This window comes from Apis mellifera, linkage group LG6 (assembly GCF_003254395.2).
Source record: "Apis mellifera strain DH4 linkage group LG6, Amel_HAv3.1, whole genome shotgun sequence".
Taxonomy (NCBI): Eukaryota; Metazoa; Arthropoda; class Insecta; order Hymenoptera; family Apidae; genus Apis; species Apis mellifera.
Window position 1 is genome coordinate 5,002,870 of NC_037643.1, and position 19,691 is coordinate 5,022,560.

Here is a 19,691-nt window from a genome sequence, read left to right on the forward strand (position 1 = left end):
ATCAGTGATATAATCTTTGAGGGTAGAGAGTTATCCTGAGATTCAGTGTAGAAGTGTGTTATAAGTTGATTCGATTATTATGATAAAATATGGGGAAATATGAGAGCCTTAATGGAGTTTATGAATGATAGATTAAATGATTTTGATAATTATCCTTCTGGTAATTCAGTAATAATCTGAACATTAATTACAGTTCGTATAATAAATTAGAAATTAGTGATTATAATTTAAACACGTTAGTCAAACAGATTAATCAATGCAACGTTCAATCTAAACCTTGGATCTAAATTTAATAATACCCAGCTCTGAATGTTATTAAAACATAATTATCAAGTGATTATTAGTTGTAATGTTAATTTAAAACGATGCAAATGTAATTATTCCCCTGAATAACAAAACCTGTACTTATTGGCAAAAGTTTATAAAATTAATCTTAGGCAAAATAAAAAAATTGATAATTAATTGCAAATGATTGATTTGTTTCTTAACTTTTACGCAGTAATGTATTCATACGTGTATTTTAAATTAATGTATCAAGAGACGAGGGAATTAAGAAGAAGAAAAAAAATCGCATAGAAGACGATTGGTCAATCTCGACGTTAATTAACATCTTGAAATGGCGAAAGGATGAATATGATTTATCAATTCGATGATACGCCGATAATCATGCCAATAATGGCACGGTTATTATGCATGCAGATGATCAAGAGTTTAATTAATAGGTATTCGAATAATCGACAGGTGGGTTAATTGATTTCTAATTAACGAGGATGTTGTCGCATTAATAAAACGATCCAGTGTCCACCGATTAAATCAATTTTCTCCTCGCCACTGTGGATATATTAGAAGGAAGAGAGGAGAGAGAGAGAGAGAAAAAAAGAAATTGAATTTCGCTGGAAGACAAAGCGAGAAAACGAGGAAGAAAAGAAACATAGAAGAGATCCTTCAAATAATTATTTTGCGGGGAGGAAGGAACGTTGCACGTTCTTGGAATTTAATTAAGATAAAAATTTTGCTCGCTCGAATCAACGCAAGCTAGAATATTAAAAAGAAAGGGGAGCAATAGAGGGAATCTTTCAATAACGATCAACGCTTTATAAGGAAGATTTAATTATTTATAATTTATAATAGAAATTTCAAGACGTTTTTAATAAATTTAAAAAACGTAAAAGGAAATGTTAAAATGTTTCATTTTAATTAAAAACGAAGAGTTTGACGAATTATTTATTTTAAAAAAATATAGCAACGTGTATTTCTATTCGATAATTTGAAAATAAATTTTTCAAAATGCGATTATTAATTAATCTTTAATATTTATTTTAAAAATTAAAATTTAAATATTACTCTTTAATATAATCGTGCTGTGAATTACGGTGCAGTTATCTCGCGAGGATAAATATTTCTTCGGTATCGTATTGTATATATGTCAAAAGATTTCAATCCAAGACTTTATCCAGTTTCTATGAATTTAATTCGTTTTAATGCAAGTTGTAGTATTAAGTGACCGAGAAAGTTTGGTCATCTTTTACAGAGAAAGAAACTACGAAAAGCATAGAAGATACATTTTATTCGTTAAAATAATTAAATCCTTATTTTGCTTGGAGGAAGGGAGAAGATACAAGTAATTAATTTGAGAAAGTGAAAAATTCTTCTTTAACACTCTCTGCTTTCAATCCCATAGACAATTCACCTTAACAAAATTTATTCTAATGATCCAAATCGCGTGTAATGAAAATTTTTCTTTTCAAAAATTCTTGAATATCAACGTAAGATAATAGATTCGATTCGATTTGTAAAATCTTGGTTAAACGAACAAGTTAGAAAACTGTAACAGATATATATAAAAATATAGAAACAACGAGAAGAATTAATCACGATTTTCAATCACCGAATATATCTCTGGCGTTTACAGCTATTTTCATTACAAGAAGCCATCGCTTGCCATGATGAGAAAACACGAGGCCGGGCTATAAACTTGTCTGTCAACTTGGCCAGAAAATCCCCTCCCGTAAATCACGCGATAAACTAAAATAAACGTAGGAAGCGCTTTGAAATTTTCTCGGGTGGAAATACTTGCGAACAACATCCCTCCCCCCCCGACAACGATATCTCGGTATTTTTCCATCCACCGGAAGGGAAAAGACACACAAGTTGCGCGATAGATGCCGGATTTCCGTCGAGACCCATCCGTATTCGTCACCGTCGAATTATGCAACGCCCACGAATTTACGTGTTCCCTCCGCGAGGATTCGCGTATCCACCTCATTCTCGCTCGAATAAGTTTGCAATTTTTGCGAACAAGCGGGGAAGAAAAAACGCGCACGTTTAAAATCTTAAAACCTCGGAAGATAGAAATTTGAAACGAATCGTTTAAATCGGTTTCGCTCGGATTTATTAATAATTTCGAAACCGATTCGATAAAAATGACGAACGAAAAAGGAAAAATCGGAAAATAAATGTGCATGATATTTATGGGGATGGGGATAAGCTAGGATACAGTGTGACACGTGCTGGTTTATGGTTCTTAAGGTGAAATAAAAATCTGAGAGGTAAATAACATTTATCTCTTTCGATAAAATCTTTTGCTTGTTTAGAATATATAAATTACTGTATCATACAGTAATTATATTTTCAACAATAATAAGGATAAATAAATTTCTCAAATAATCCCCTCTTGGAGAATTAAAAATTAATTTAAATCAGGAATAAAGAAAGGGAAGTACAATAATAATTTGACAAAAAGAATAATTTTATAGGAAAGCAAGCAATAGTATGCAGATGAGAAGCTTTCAGCATGGTTGGAGGGGATGAGAAATGGCAATGGAATGAACGGAATAAAGTTATGTTTCTCTATGAAAGAGGAAAGGAAGGAAGGAAGGAAGGAAGGAAGGGTCTGGCAAGGATTTCATCGTATCAGAAAGCAATTCCGATTGTACCAAAGTCCAAAGAAACGATTCCTTTTCTTTTCTTTTTTTTTTTTTTTCAACTTACCTCGGAATCTCGACGATGCTCGGATTCTGAAAATGTACGGAGATATCAAGATAAGTTGGATTAATCGTTTTCTATCACGGCCAATCGATGTTATCGAGAGACGAAATTCCATCGTGGCGAAGGGGCATAATTCTCTCTCCGTTATCGCGACGATTCGTCTATTAGGCGGTTGAGAAATTTTACGGCAGAGAATCATCTTCATTGAATCCATTAAGCCGATGTAATTAGCTCGAGTCGATTAAAAGATCGTGGGAGATATTATCGATCGTGTGAAAAGAGAACTTTTGGCCAGAGGGAGGAATGAATAATTTTCTCGGATATCAATTGATAATTGTTATCTCGTTATTGAGAATTGAATAATTATTTTTTTTTTTTAATTTTTAATTGGAATTTATATTAGTAGCTGATATCGAGATTATTATTTCGAATATATTGATATAATTTTATACGTAGAGTATATTCACTTATACACCATAGAAATATCAATAATTGATTAAATTTCCAATTGTTCATTACCATCGATTTTTTTTTATGTAAAATAAAACGATACTCCACGTTCGAATAAAAACAAACAATCATTCCTCTCTATTTACAGAATCCAAGTCATTTTTAATATAAAAGTTTAATGGAAATATGATTCGTATCCAGTAAAAACTAGTGTTTCTGCATTTATATATTCGTGTAATTTTAAAACTACCTGTAGGATTCGCCAATTGTGCTTATATAATAGCGTATATATATATATATATATATTTAAAGACAAAGAAAATAATAATAATAATAATTCGCACATTTTTGTCAGAATGAAAAACCTCTTCGCTTATAATAAAAGATTTAAATATGTTCACGACACGGTTAATCCGATTCCGTCTAAAATTTCCCGCCTAAAATACATTCCACTACATATAAATTAACACCTGAATTTTTAACAACGATAAAAAATTTAAATCTCTCCTATTCTTCATGCATATATATACAAAATTTATTTCTCGACGAAAGTTCTCCTTAACCATCGATTAAATCTGTATATTGGCCACGTGGATACGTTTATTCCCCAACAGCTTGCCAACAATAGTCGTGCAAACACGGTGGAACACACGCACGTGCGCGAAGTCGCAATCCAACAAACTGTGAACCAGGATCCTTCGTTCCAACGATATAACAGCCAATCATCGCGTCCAGGGTCTACCCCCACAATTTACTAGGGGAAAATATTCTACTTGGTAGCTCGATATCATCGATTGGCCGGGCCAACGTGGCGCGTTACATAAATTTACCTCGTACGTGTATCGAGAAATGGCATTCGGCTCGATTTCCGGCTGCATCGGAAGCGATGTAGCGCACGTTGTGAATGCCGGGGTACATCAGTTGTCCGGGTTCCTGGGAATATACGCGAGTTAACTTTCGGATGGGAGTGGAATCTCGCAACGGGATCGAAATATGTATGTAATATCTGGTCGAGTGTACTTGGAGATATCGAATTATTATCTAAAGAGGCGAACCGAACTTCCGTTTATCGTTCGATAAACTTGTCGAGAAACGAACAGATTCGAGGTCTTTCTTCTTCTCTCGTGAAATTCTCGAATAGGATTCTTGGACGATTTTTCTTTTTGTTCGACGATTATTAATTTGTAATCTCTCCGTTCACTTCTTTTCTTTTTAGTGTTTCTCTTCGATCGATTTTCATTCATGATGGATGAATCTCTAGAGAAAGGATCGTGAAGTTAGGATGTATTTTCGAGAAGAAAAACTTGAAATATCTTATAATTTTGAAAAGTAATTGGAACGGAATAATGTAATAATAGAAATAGTATTATTATAATAATGGATTGACCAGGAAAATATAACTTTAAATTTGTTACGTGAGAATTAGAAAATGTGTCTAATCAAATCTTTTGATAAAATTTAATTATATTATAGAGATCTTTTTCGATTGATAGAAAAATAATTAAAACAATCCCCAATTTGTATTTAATTTTATCAAAAGATAATTGTATTTAATTTAAAGATTGCAACGAGAGCAAATCGATGGAAAGAAATTATATACAACTATGGTAGAATTAAGAAATATCAAGATACTTTTTCAATAAGTTCTGACATCGATTAATTAAAGGATTAATCAATTTTTCTCGTCACGGTAATTCCAGATCAGAAAGAGCAAGTTTCAATTCCAACAATTCAATCGTCATTGATTTTTTGAACACAATAAAAAACTTTATTTGCATAAATTAATATTAACCAATCATTTATATCCTCGTTCAAAAGAATTAACAAATATAAATATCATGAGATTCATCGTAGAAAAATATTATACATTCACTTATCCCTCTTTCCAATACCGATCTTTTTCCTTTCATTTCCATCCTCCATTTTTTTCCAATCTCTACACCACCACGCTCACTCCTTTCACCCCCTTTTAGAGGCAGCTTTAATCGACTTAACTTAGCAATTTGTCCGCGCGCACCGGAACGTCGCGTTTATTAACCGCGTAGGAGGAAGCTCGCCAATTATCGCACGTCCGACCAATTCGCGAGCACGTTATCGCGTTATAAACCCAACGATCGCGGTGTCGTTCGCCTGCTTGACACGTGCTTCCGAACCGTCACTAATTGCCATCGACCTCAAAACTTTCCCAACTGTGTGCACCACGGAATACAAACGGAAAGTAAATATCCGAACCGAACGAGGATAAACCGGTTGACGAGTAAATAAACAAAAAAAGAAAAGAAAGGAAGAAAGAAGGGAAAGTTGATCTTTCAACCCTTAATTAAGGCAATTAATTAATTTGCACTTGAACGATGATCTTTTACAAAAATAAAATAGTAGAAAAGAAGATTGTGCAATTTGATTGATTTGCAACAAAATTTATAGCAATTAATAAATGTAACATTATTCAATATGTATAGGAAAAGATATATTAATGGAAAAAATTAGAAACAAACAAAGATTCTCTTATTTTATTTTATAAAGTATATAGAATATTTATATATCAAACAAAATTTTTATTGAAATATAATATAGATATTTAATCAGAATAATTTTCATGCCATCAAATTTCATCAATTAATCTCTCAAAATATCTTTTCCTATAAAGTTCTAAATCCTCAAAAAGAAACTTACAATGTTACAATTTCCATTTGTATTAATTACAAAAATCTATCTTCCTTCCTTCCTCTAACTTTGAATTGTTAATTGCTTGAGTGAAAAAAAATCCTCAAGTGCAAAGAGTGATAACGATAGAAGAGAATTACTACATCAGGCGTAGATAGATAACCGCAAGATTGGCGAGTTTGATCGTTAAGGGAGAAAGTTTTAATAAATCGGAGAGAAAAATGGGGGAAGGGAAAGAGAAATGGGGTGAAGATTCTTATCCCTTGGAGGATCGTGCGAAAGGAGGAGGGGAGAGAGAGAGAGAGAGAAGGGGTCGGAAATAAAGGAAGAGATAAAAGGAGGGGAAGGGATGGTCGTCACCTTCTCGAGATCAAACAACGCGAGGGGAAAATTTTCGAGGAAGGAAGGGTTGGAGGAAACAGAAGGGGGAGGGATTATTCAGGGCCGAATTCGATGTCGTTTGCTCACCCTCGTTTTGTAGACCCGCTCGACGCCGACGTTGTCGGTGAACGTTGGCTCCTGCCAGAATATTAAGCGATTCCGCTCGCCAGGGCTTAGCCGCACTTCAAAGGATGTCGGGCACGTCGAAACTTTTGGATTCTCGGTATCTGTGAATGGTAATATAATCATTCGTCGCTATGGTAAAACAAATTTTTAGGGGTTGCAAGCTTATGTTGAACACAGGGGGATGATGGAGAGGAAGTTCTCATTTTTAAGATTCAAATTGATTGATTTGTGGATTCGAAACTTTTGTTTTTGGATGTATATAACATTTTTAGTATAGTAAATAAATTTTTCTATTTTAGATATTGTAAAATATTTTTATTTTGAGTTGAAATATCGAGGAGATGACATACGATTTAAATAATCACTCAAGATTGTGGGTAAAAATATCATTTAAAGAAAAATAATTTTATAAAATTTCATTGGAATAAGTATAGTAATTTTTATATTAAGAAGATAATTAAAACATTCTCTTAAGATTTTTAGGGCTTAATTTTCGTAAAAAATTCTTAATCTTTCTTTTATACTTTGCCGTTCTTTCCTTTCCCTTTTCTTTTTCATTAACCTTTGTAATCATCTGTTTTTTTTCTTTTTTCATTAAAATTTCATCTTGAAAAAGATTTTCGTTTAAAATTTTATTAAAATTAAAAAGACGATATTTGAAAAGATAATTATTTACGGATTGTTACGTGCGCGTCCGATCAAATCAATATCAAAAGATATTCATCAAGTTGTAATACACTCGATGCACTTTGTTTCTTGTACATTATAGTTAATTATCATCATATTTCTACTTTTATATTTTATTAAATTAATGTATAATTCTCTTATGTATAAAATTAAAAATAACAATAATAATTTAACTCGTTGTTTGTTAAGCTAATTATCAAAATTGGATATAATAAATTACCGATACGTTCAATTATATATTAAACGAACATTAATAAATCACGCGTTATAAAATATATTCCAATAAATAATAATTATTTGCACAATTGATCGAAATTTTCTACCGTTCTTCTATCAATTTATTATTTTTAATTTTGAAATATTCTTCTTTTTATTCTAATTTCCTTCTTCTATTTCCTTCCTCATCGTAGAAATTTATTTATAATTTATGATAAATTTTAATTTCTCGAGTAAATCGTATTTTTCGAATTAAAATTTCGAAAGTATAAATTATCCTTTTAATAATATTATAAACTTTTTCCATTTTAGACACTTTCACGCCACGCCATTGTCACCGGTTAGTGGCCTCTTTAAATCGTAATTAGCCCAACCAAAAGGATATAACGAAATCGTTCAGGATCGAGCAATTAACAATCACTGTGCCGCTTTGCCCAAGGATCAACACCTATTTCGCGTAATTGCATATCGGACAGAATCCATCCTCTGACCGCCACCCACCTCCCTCCGCCTCCTGTCCACCCGGAACTCGCTCCAAGGGAGTTTCGCGAACTTTAGGAATGAGTAATTAAGCGAGACTCCCTACAAGTGCACTCGCTGCGCCAGACCAGAACTTCCCACCATCGATTCGAAAACGGGATCGGGGCCGATTTCGTTCCAACGACCTTTTGAAAAAGTTTCCCCTTTATCAGGAAATCGATCGTTCCCCTCCACCCTTCTTCTTCTTCCCTCGTTTTTCTCCACCGATCTCCCCTCCTCCTCTTCTCCTCCAACTCGTTCCACCTTTCCTCTTCGCAGATTGGATCGCGGCTTTGTCCGATTTCTTCGTTAATGCCCTTCGATCGGTGGACGATCCGTCCATCGATGGATTGGTGCACGTTTCTTTCCCTCTGTTCGAATAAACGATTCCCTCCGTCCTTAATCGTACGTTTTGCGCAGGTTCGTGAACTTTTACCTTTATCGGCGAAAGGGTGGAAATGATCTAGGTTGGGGGAAAAGGTTATGTGTGTATGCAAGGAAGAGGGAAGAAGGAAGCGAAAGGGGAGAATTAATTGTACGAATTTGAAAGTTTCGTTCTGTCTGATAAGGGGATGAGTTTTTCCTCGGCCGAAGTTTCGAGAGAAGCGAAGAAGAAGAGTTTCAATTTTTACTACGTTAATTCAGCGTGTTTGCCGTTGTTTGGCGCGCTGTTGTTCGCCTCTAACTACCTAGAAGTTTCAACTTTACAACTTTTCAACATGGTAGGAATTGGGGATTATGTAAATTCCGATTCTTCAAGTTTACTTTTATTTTCTTCTTCGAACATTTTGAATATTAATGGAATCTTAATTTACGATTCTGTTTAAAAAAAATAATAATAATGGAAAAGTTGATCATTGAAAATTCGTATACTTTTTTTTGATAAATAATAAATAATTGTCTTATTTGTTCTTCATCTTCTTTCTCACTCAACTTTATCCTTTATTATTAAGATATTATCGTAGAATATCTTCAATTTTAAAAATCAATATTTGTATCGAAAATTATTAATTTTGGTAAACTTGGATCGATAATTCTTTAGTTCTTCCAAGAACTAAGCGTGCATATAATTGCAGCCTCTCCATCTTCGAAGTCGATGAATCGATCCTTTAAGCGCTATTCTTCAAATTGTTTTCCGTGTAATTCGTCCCGAGGGAGAACTCGCTTCCTTTCAGGAACAGCAATCAGGAACGATGAAACGGAAGTTTGCCGGTGACAGGGCGGGCAAAGATTCCGCCATCATCGGCGATTCGAATATCATGAAGAAATGAAGCGAGCAAGCAGAAAGGGCAGCTCTTACAATGGCAATGTCGATTTTTGCGGTTTCACAGAACTCTCTCTCTCTCTCTCTCTCTCGTGTAATTCACGACCGACGAATTGAACTGTGCACGGAAAAAATATGAAACGATTGCTCTTGAATTTGGTCTCTTTTGTTGAATTATCTTTCGGCGAGAGAAAAGTTCTCTACGATGAAAAAGATGAAAATATAAAAAATTCAAAATTGTAAAAATTATTTTTATTTTCATTTGGCAAATTAATTTGGAAATTTATTCTCGTGGAATGTCGTATAATAATTCGTGTATAATTTTTCATTTAATTCGCCAGATTATACATTTTATTTTTTAAATTCAATCGGTAGTTGATTAGCTATTAAAATTTATAATTATTTGTAAATTAATTATTGATTACATTTTACACAAATACTATATTCGATTGTCCAAAAATTATGGAATTAAAAACCTTTTGATTAATTTTACATTAAACTCGAATCGATTAAATTTGGAATTTTTAATATATCAATAATAAGATAATATTATTTCTCGTGTAATTAATATTAAAAATTCTTATCGACTCAAACATCAAGTTTCAATTTTTAAAATAAAAAATTGAAAAAAAAGCGCTTCTTCATTAAATAACACAACTCGATTTTAAATTCCAAAATCTAAAAATCCACTCGCTATCAAAAAAATACAAAGAATCCAAATACAATTAATTCCACTCTATTGAGAAAATAAAATAAAAAGAGAAGAAGTACAGAGATCAACAAATCACGTTCGTTTGAAAAAAGAAATCCCACGGAAAACGTAATATCGCGTAAACGTACATAAATCTGATAAAATGGATAAGCACAAGATAAGGCTCGTGATAGGTAGGGCACACAGTTAGAGACCTGACATTAATAATAGAGACGTTATATTGAACGATCGGGATGAAGAATTATGGGACACGTTTGGTGCACCTCGGCAAACCAGGTTAGGAAAAATCCTTGGAAACAAAGGGACCACGTGAGAAAGCCTGTTCACGAGATGATATGTGTTTCGACCGTCGTTTGATTTCTTTCTTTGCGCGAAACTTTGCTTTGGGCTAAGGCTTAACCGCTATTCATTGGTTAAGCGACGTAAATCATACACCAACAACCCAGAGATCAAATATAATACCGCAAAATAACGTTTCTATTCGAACTGTCGGCGGCCACAGCCATTTATTTCTCTGCGTTACGCGATATAGTGCCGACTGGCCTATGAAACGTGATTACATCCATCGAAAACTCTATCGATTCTCGGTTCGAGTTTTGTTGTATGGTATTCTCTCTCTTTTTTTTTTTTTTTTTTTAATTTTTTGCTAGTTCAATGGACTATCTTGATCGATAAAATCGTTTTACGCATTTTGATCGAAATGGTGCTGCTCTCTGTGTAATAATGTTTTGTGTACCCGTTGGGTATTATATGTATTTGCGGTGAGTGGATTGTATCGCGTAATGAAGGAATTCTGTAACATTTGATGTTTGAACATGCGAAATATGGAAGATATTAGAAATGTGTTGATTTTGGAAATTATTATCTATTAGAATTTGTAATTTATTAACGATAATACTTTTATCGCTGAATAGTTTTTATCAAAACATTTCACGAGATTTTTATTTTTCAATCGATAATAATAATTTATAAATGATATTCTTTTTAAAAAGAATATTTACATTTATAATTTAAACATAGGATTTATTATAAAATTAAATGTAAATAATTAAGAGAGAGATATTAGAAAGTGAAAAATGAGGAATAGATACCCACAATGTAATTTTATTGTATCCTAAATTACCATAAAATGGAAACGTGCTTTTCTGAGCTAGTATAAAAACTATGCTATGCATAAAGTTTTACGATTTTTAAACTCAAAGGATCTGAAGTTTTGCATTTCATCAATTTTTCTTTGATCATTTTTCTTTTACTTCCAGCGTTTTTAATATTTTTTTTTTTTTATTATTATTGGTTTTCAAATAAGTTTCCATTTCCAAATAACTTTTTTTCAAGCTCATTATTACTATTCACATTATTAATAATTGCAAGAATTCCATCTCTAGCTTGTTATTAAATGGGATTTTCAATATCATAAGTTATATTTCGTTTCTTTTTTATCAATTAATTTTTTGATCATACACGTGTAGTATATTTATGAAATGGAAAACAATCTTTTAAATTAAATTCTTCAATTATTTATCATATATTTCAATTTTAAAATGCATAGAAAAAATTAATAGATTAATTATTCTTGTTTTTGTATTTTGTATCAACAACTCGAATAGAAATTTACAATTTTTTCGAAGAAATTCTGACGATATTTACTATTATTATTATAAAAAATAAAAGTAGATAAGTCGATAAAAGTCAATAAAAAATAGAGAACAACAATAGAAGCGGTGAAATAATGTTTTCATGGCGCGAAAAACTCTTTTTTTTTTATCTCGATGACCTCAGTGGGAAAGAAACGGGAGAAATAGAGCTACATGTATTTATGTGACGTTGCTACCGGAAACCGTCGCAGTCCTCTGGAGAACGTTTTTCCATCGAGTGCTATTCCGTACTCACGGAAACCAATGAAACAATGACGTTACGATGAATTTAATGTGACTACGTTTCGTGAAACGAATTGGCTAACTCGAAGATCGATTTTGAAAATTTGTTTCGAAATTTTTCAAAGTTTGGAAAAATCTTTATAATTATCTTAATAATTATTGTTGATAAAAATTACATTTTAAATCTTTTATGTATCTTATGTAAATAAACAAGATCTTTCGCACTCATTAAAAATTTTAGAATACTAACAATAATGACTTATAGGAATGCATACATTAGCAACGTGTAGCACAAGCAAGTCTCTTAATCCCACGGAATTAAGATCGCAACGCCTAACACGAGTCTCTCGTGACACGAAAGTTGCATAAATTCGAATCGAAACGACATTGTTAATTCGCTGACCACTGATACGTGAAATAGGATTTAAATCGCGAAATTCCTTGCCATTAAATTATTCTCGTAAGTGGCAATTCTCGAATTTTCTATCACATCGATCGAACATAATTCCATGCCGATATTTCCATGTTCGTATAATCACGTCATTATAGTTCGCATATATTTTGTATAAATACTTACATTTTAAGATATCTACGTAAGAATCTTGCGCACGATTTAAATATTAAATATCACGAATTTAAAAGTAGTAATATGTAAGATTCTTTTTCCGTAACAAAAACAGTAAAAAGTAAAATTATTCCTTGCAAAAGATAAAAATGTTTCTGCCTACGTTTCATTGAATTTTTCTGTTTTCAAGATTCGTATTAGATCAAAATTTACAATTTTAAATTTCAATTAATATACACACGTATAAAATTATCATTATAGATAAATTTTCGACGACAGATTGAAAACCCAGTTTCCTAGAGGAACTCGCATTTTCAATTAATCCTTTACATCCCCCCTCCCCTCTCCTTGCTCCACATTTACCCATACAATCGTAAACCCATATCCACGTGTAACTAATTTCCTCATAAATCGATACATTTACGATCAACAATCACGCTATATTTGCAAACACTCACCTCGAACACGGATCACTATCCTGCACGTGCTGGTATAATTCGAAACGGGCGACCATGCCGTGAAAGTGACGACCGTGGTGCCCGCTGGCAAATCCGCTTGCAATTGCTTGGCCCATGATGGCGAAGCGTCCACGTACCTGTAACACGATCGAGTCGTCCATCGTTGATCCATTGATCGTTGAATCCACACTCGTCACGCGCGCACAAATTTGTCGAGATCGCGATCCATCCGCCAAGACAGGATCGATCGACGGCCAATTAACACGAATATGAATCCACGTTGTTGTGACATTTCCGTCCTAAGACGATTGGCGCGCCACGTCGCGGACGATTTCTCTATCGTACAAAGCGTTTACAACGCTCGACTGGAAATAAATAGAGACGCGAGTACAAATACCGGAGCAAAGACTATATATGCATACTGGCTTCCTTGGGAAGGAAGCCCCTAAGCTCGTTTCGAATTCCTATTGTGCGCTTCGAGCAGAAGGCTTGCGACGTAAGATAAACCATTCTATTGCGGTGACATATTGCAACGGAGAGATTCGCGAAAAGAAATTAATTTCGCTCGTGCGAGACTTTACGACGAATGATACTTCGAATGTTTAATTAATCTGGAATCGAGATAAGCAAGAGTTGTGGGAATTATGTTAATGATTAGTTTGAATGTTTGAGAGATTGAAACGATTCGATTAGCTTTTATTTTTTTTAAATAATTATTCTAAATTATTCGAAATAGTCATTCGTAAAATTTTGAAAAATCACGATAATGACTAACTAGCGTTTCCTCAACAGCGTAACAGGATCGCGACTTAACCTAGTTTCTAACCACCTTACTATCGAGGAATTGCGACATTCAAGTTACATTACCTGAGAGAAACAACGTTAGTCATCGCAATAACATCGACACGGTGTTTTGATAAATACCTCCACCAGTTCATGTTGGACTTGGGCTGAGGGAAGGAGACGCGTATCGTGTTCTGCCTTGCGGGTAGCTCCACGTCCATGTCTCGGGGACACCTGACGAACGGTCGTGGCATGTCTGAAGCAACAAAGCCTGTTATTAAACGTGCGGTTTTCCGTGAAACGTTCGCCTCACAATTGATAACAGGTAGCCAAGTCACTGTTCTACTTGATGCGTATTTCGAATTGTTACGCATTGCGAGAAATAATCTCGAACGATAATCGAATTATAGATTCGAGATCGATTTCTTAGTTTAATTGTTAAGGTTCTACCCTAGTAATTATTTTCAGACGTAAAAGGCATTTCTGACGCTCATTAATTGCCGCCAGCCTCTTTCCATGCATACGAAATAAGCGCCGAGAGCACCTGGTGACAAATGGCATGGAAAGCAAACGTTTCCACAAGTTGACTCTCACGTCAAACTGGCGAAATATGTTTGATTTCGATGGTAATATTCCTATTGATTGACAGTTAATTCGTGTGTTTGATTTTCTGGTAAATGAGACTGAGAATTTGATGTCTGTAATTGTTTGGATCTAATAAAGATGAATATTTTTGTTCATAAAATTGTTATTTGAGATTGAATTGGATTTATATTATTAACTATTAATTATGTTATTAATTATAAGAGGCATGCAGTATTCAGTATTTGATAATCAAAATAATTGAGATTTCTATTAAGGAAATTAATGATATCAGACTTTTGATTAAGTTGTAATTATTTAATTGAAGTAACAAATAATAAAGTTCATAAATATTTTTCTTTTGATCAAATTGTAATAACAAAATTGGAAATCTATTAACAATAATATCTTTAAATTCTTTTATTGTTAAGTAAAATCTTTCTTTATGCATTTATTATAAAGTTTATATTTTCAAGAGGCATCATTCATAACGACTCAAAATTTGTTAGGAATTTGTTGAGATTCAATTAATTACGTTCTTATAAAGCTTAACTTCTGGACTAGTCGCTATCAACTTACAGAGATTCATCAACTTCTTTAAAGAGGATCAATCAGAATCTGTGACATATATTTATTTCATTTCTATTCCTTTCATATGTAGAATGTATAATTTGATTTTAGAGACCAAAACAAATATTAAAATTGAAAAGGAAAAATTCAAATATTGAAGGAAAGATACAATGAAATAATTGTATGTACATTTATTTATATTATTTACTTTCTATAGAGAGAAATGTTTCAGATATTCAATAAATTATTAAAATATTCATAAAATAAATTTTTTTTAACTTTTACAAATTGATTAGGATAACAATTAATATGTTATATACAAATAGAATTAAAAATTCCTAATTCTTGATGAGAGAGAGAGGGGTTTGATGATCTTATCGAAGATAGAGAAGTCAGTAGAAAGTCCAAGTTCTCAAACTCCAAACTAATTCATGGATTACACGTTCCAGAGTCAGGAATGTCGTCTGAACTTTCAATTGATTTAAAGGGAATCTCACGATCCCGAAATCAGTGAATCTGGTTTACTTTTTTAAAAACAGAAATTCTTCATACATGGATTAATTTGGGATGAGTTTTTCTGAAGTCAACAATCTGAAAATTTTCAATTCATCGAATTCTATATAAATCATCTCAATAATAATTTTACAATCAAAAGTATCTTTAATTTCTTAATTAATTCAGAGAAATTGATCTTGAATTAGAAGAATTAGTTGAATAGGAATAGAGTAGAAATAGTTGAATTCTAGATTTTATTAAAAATTAAGAATTGAGGTCTTTGAATTCACAGTTTGAAAAAGATTCTACAAATCTAAAACCTAGATATTTTTTTAGAATGATTTAGAATGCATCTTACGATACATGGGATGGAAATGAGGTTCTTGAACTCGAGTAACGTCTCTCTCTCTCTCCCTCTTTCTCTAACATCTAAAGTGAAGTTTCATAACTCTCGTATGATCTCCAGTGAATTGAATACTTTTGGGTATCATGAAAGTTTCGTATGTGAGATATTATGGATTTTGAATCATGGATCGAAGTATTGAAGTTGGCGATCCCATGATACTTGAATTTTCTATGCGAATATTATCTCGAGATTGAGATTATGAAATTTCCAACTCTATCCTTGTGCTAATCATGATATATATAAAAAGTATCATACGCAGTCACATATTCTCCAAACGTGAATTATTATTATTACAGAAAATTCCAAATGTTATTCAAATTTTTCCACCGGCATTTCATCTTATCACGTAAAACATTGAAAATAATAAAAATAAAAATACAATAATCTTCGTTTCTAAAGATAATATAACCAAAGCTATCTTAATTGTTGCGAAATTCTTCATTCGAACAAATGGTTGTATACCTCGATAGCCGGCAATAAATTCCGTCCGTATCAGACACAGAAAAAGAAGAAAAAAAAAAGAGAGGAGAGAAAACTAGTCAACCGATAGAGCAGAACTATAGAGACGGCGAAATTTCATTGCTGTTACGCGGAACAAAGCGGCATGGAAATCAGTGAAGAGAAGAATAGGCGACCAAGAGAAAGGGAAAACGAACCGACTGAAAATAACACAGGGAGGGAGTGGAGGAAATGAAATGTAAAAAAAAAAAAAAAAGGAAAAAAGAAAAAAGTGAAACGCGTCTCTCTCTCTCTCTGCAAGCTCGTTAAGCCATGGCGTTAACGTATAGCGTCGTTAGCGACCGGCCTTTACGCCGGAACTTCCTATTATTAAAAGCTGTTTAGAGCGGCCGCGTGACTAATTAAATGCGCCGCCAGGATTTTCGTTGGTAAATAATTGCCGCTGACGGTGATCTTTCTTCCCGATCGTTTCGTGAAAGCCATCCGCGAGATGCGGCCACTGGATCTCCAAAGTTTCCACCACCACCGTTTCCCCATTCGTTTCGGAAAATTAGACAGTACAAATCCTCCGGTTGTAATTTCTGTGTTCTCGACAGGAGGAGCTGTGTGCTACGAGTGCCAGCTTCGTGGCCACTTGGATAAATTATTGGAATTTATAACAAATGAAAAGATAAGAGAGATTCGTTGGTTAATATCACAAAACAAGTTGTAACTTGGAAGATACAATGAAATTTATAAGGCATCTGTAAAAAAAAAAAGGAACGAAGAATTTAATTAAATTTACTCGGAAGGAGCTTGAGAGATGTCAATAGTGGAATTATTATATTCTTAGATAAACTTTTGTATATTATTTTTGGCATTATATATTTTTTATTTACATAAGATCAAAGTTTGAGAAGAAAATCTAACTTGAAAATCTTGATGTATTCTTTTTAAACTTATGTTATATAGATAGAAAACTTGGAATTATTAAAGGAATGTTAAAGAAGAATGCTAAAGATATCAAATTTGATTAATCTCACAATTCTATTCCCTTCGTCTCAATTTCCAGAAATAAAATCTTCTCGACATCAATCCGTGTGAAATTTTTACGATTTATTTATGTCACAATTCCAGACGTCAATCACGTTTAATCTCAAATTTCCTCGAGAAACCCTCGCTACCTATATCTAATCATTTCGCCGATAAAAATCGCATTAATAATGTCGAATTTAATAAATCCCTTAATTTGACGTTCAAAAGACAAGAATTAGAGTTAATCGTAAAGTAAAATTTGATTCGAGAAATTGTCGAAACTCGAGGTGATATTTTTCTCAAATTAAATCTTCCCCGATCGATATCAATCCCCGTGAAAAACAAATTATTGGAGAAAGAGACCGCGAGAGAAAGGCGACATTTCCATTCCTATCTGTCCATTGTCGGGCGCAAGTTTCTGTTGGCACACAAATTTTTGTTGGAGGACCAGTCGATGCAATTCCAACGGGTTATCGCCGGTTAAAAGGTCGAAGAAAAAGCTCACCTGAATGGTAACGGGAATCGGTCACGATCGATGCTTGAATGCAAGTCGGTTCCTTCCCATTCCATTGATCCCCGGCCATGCAGTATCTCGTGTGCGGCCCCTCCAGCCTGAAACCTCTTCGACATTGTATATGACATCTGGCTCCAACAGGATAATCCATTGCCCCGGAAGAATGACCTGGACATCTGATCTACAACGAGAGGAATGCCAAAAGTACAGCGTGCCCCCAGGAGCAGAAATTTTTAAGAACGTCGTCCCAATTTGTAAGAGGTATTAAAATGATTGTGACATTTAAATGAAAGTATCAGCAGGATTTATTTATTTATTTTTTTATTTAGCTTGGTTAAAGAATGGCGATGAAATCCTTTCTGATACATTATTTTCTGTTGCTTTTGTGATTTGTTATAATAAATATAAATTATTTGATATTGGAAATATATATATAAGTACTGATATGTAGTATTTGTTTAAAATTTCTTTAGTCTGTTAAAAGGAAAGATATAAATAAACATGAAATTTAGAATTTTGAAGAAAATATTTTGAGAAAATATTCTAGCTAGGAGAAAAAAATTCCCTGAAAAAAAAACAGGATATTCCTTTGTTTCCTACACTTTGCAATTTTTTTATTTAAATTTTTGAAAACCCTTTAAAAGCAGAATAATAATGTTTCCCTTTTTTTTTTACACTATCCATATCAATCTTTCAAAAAAACAAGAAAATACGTATGCATACAAATTCTTTTAATACAAAAATTGTCTCATCCATCTTTTTTTTTTTATATCAAAATTCACAATTTTGTACGTACCAAAGTTAGATATCTATCTTTCACGAAATTTCATTCCTTTTTTTGTATTTAATATTTTCAACGTTGACAGACGAGATTCGTGAATATTTGTAAAATTAACGCATTACGTATAACGTATTTTTATATATCATTTCGCACAATAAATTGTTACGCACTTCTGCATGCAGGGGTGGTTCCATAGCACGGCATCTCGATTCCGCTGAAATGCAAGTTCTCTCGTCGGAAGCCAACACGAGGTCGCCATTGCACGTGCAGTAGTAACTTCCGGCTGTGTTAACGCATCCACCGTTGCAACCCCCGTTATGGTTCAAGCACTCGTTTATATCTTGGCACTGGTTTCTATTTCTGGGAACAAAAACCGGGATTCATCCGCAGAAAATCTCGAAATGGTACGAAAATCGTTAAATCTTTTTCGAGAAAGGGCAATTAAAATTTTCCATGCAAAATTTCTTCGACGAGATTTTTATCGTGGAAAGGTATCGATGGAAGGATGAAAAAACTCGAATTAAATTTGACTTTTTCAAATTTTCATCGAAGTGTAATTTAATTATTGGAGATTAAGAGAAGAATTGAATTATTTATCGTTCTTTCTTTCTTTCTTTTTTTCTTTTAGAATTTTAACAAGTTTCGATTTCAATACCAGAGAATACAATTATTGGATTTCTTTCTTTTTTTTTTTTTTGTCTGCTCGAGAATCGCATAGAGAGATAAATTTAATTAGTCGCCTCACCTTCGTCTTGGTATATAGCCAGGTCGACAAGCGCATACATAGGAACCGACTGTATTAATGCAGTCATGCTCACATCCGCCGTTGTTCCACGCGCATTCATTTATATCTAATTAGAAACAATTATAATCACTATTTTTTATAGGATGCAATTATTTTAATAACAAAAGAGAAATACATAAATTCTATCATATTATTATATAAGTACTACTCTTTTCTTAATATATTTCACGCGTATTGTTTCTTATCTTAGCAAGAAAAAGAAGAAAAAGAGAAAATCCAACTTGGAAAATTCAATTGAAATTCAATAGAAAATTTCTTCAATTATCAGAAAAATTTTCAAGTTTTATTATGTTTTGCCTTCCTCCTGATGAAATCAAATTTCATCAACATCACATTCAACGATTCCTCCAACATTCCTCGAATTTCTGAAACGCG

General features: G+C 33.1%; 1 protein-coding gene across 3 annotated transcripts in view; it reads right to left on the minus strand.

Moving 5' to 3' along the window:
- Positions 1–19,691, minus strand: part of LOC725800 (fibrillin-2) — a 160,127-nt gene that overhangs the window by 24,647 nt on the left and 115,789 nt on the right. For 2 of the 3 annotated variants that reach the window (XM_006561295.3, XM_016912646.2), the window contains exons 11-18: positions 19,257–19,362; positions 18,682–18,871; positions 17,722–17,911; positions 13,832–13,946; positions 12,908–13,044; positions 6,571–6,710; positions 4,269–4,371; positions 2,992–3,017 (exon numbers count right to left, since the gene is read on the minus strand). In XM_006561295.3, the coding sequence (XP_006561358.2) occupies positions 2,992–3,017; positions 4,269–4,371; positions 6,571–6,710; positions 12,908–13,044; positions 13,832–13,946; positions 17,722–17,911; positions 18,682–18,871; positions 19,257–19,362 (1,007 nt within the window). Of the gene's footprint in view, positions 1–2,991; positions 3,018–4,268; positions 4,372–6,570; positions 6,711–12,907; positions 13,045–13,831; positions 13,947–15,146; positions 17,635–17,721; positions 17,912–18,681; positions 18,872–19,256; positions 19,363–19,691 lie in introns of those variants that run through there. The other variant, XM_006561296.3, reaches the window with a different exon arrangement.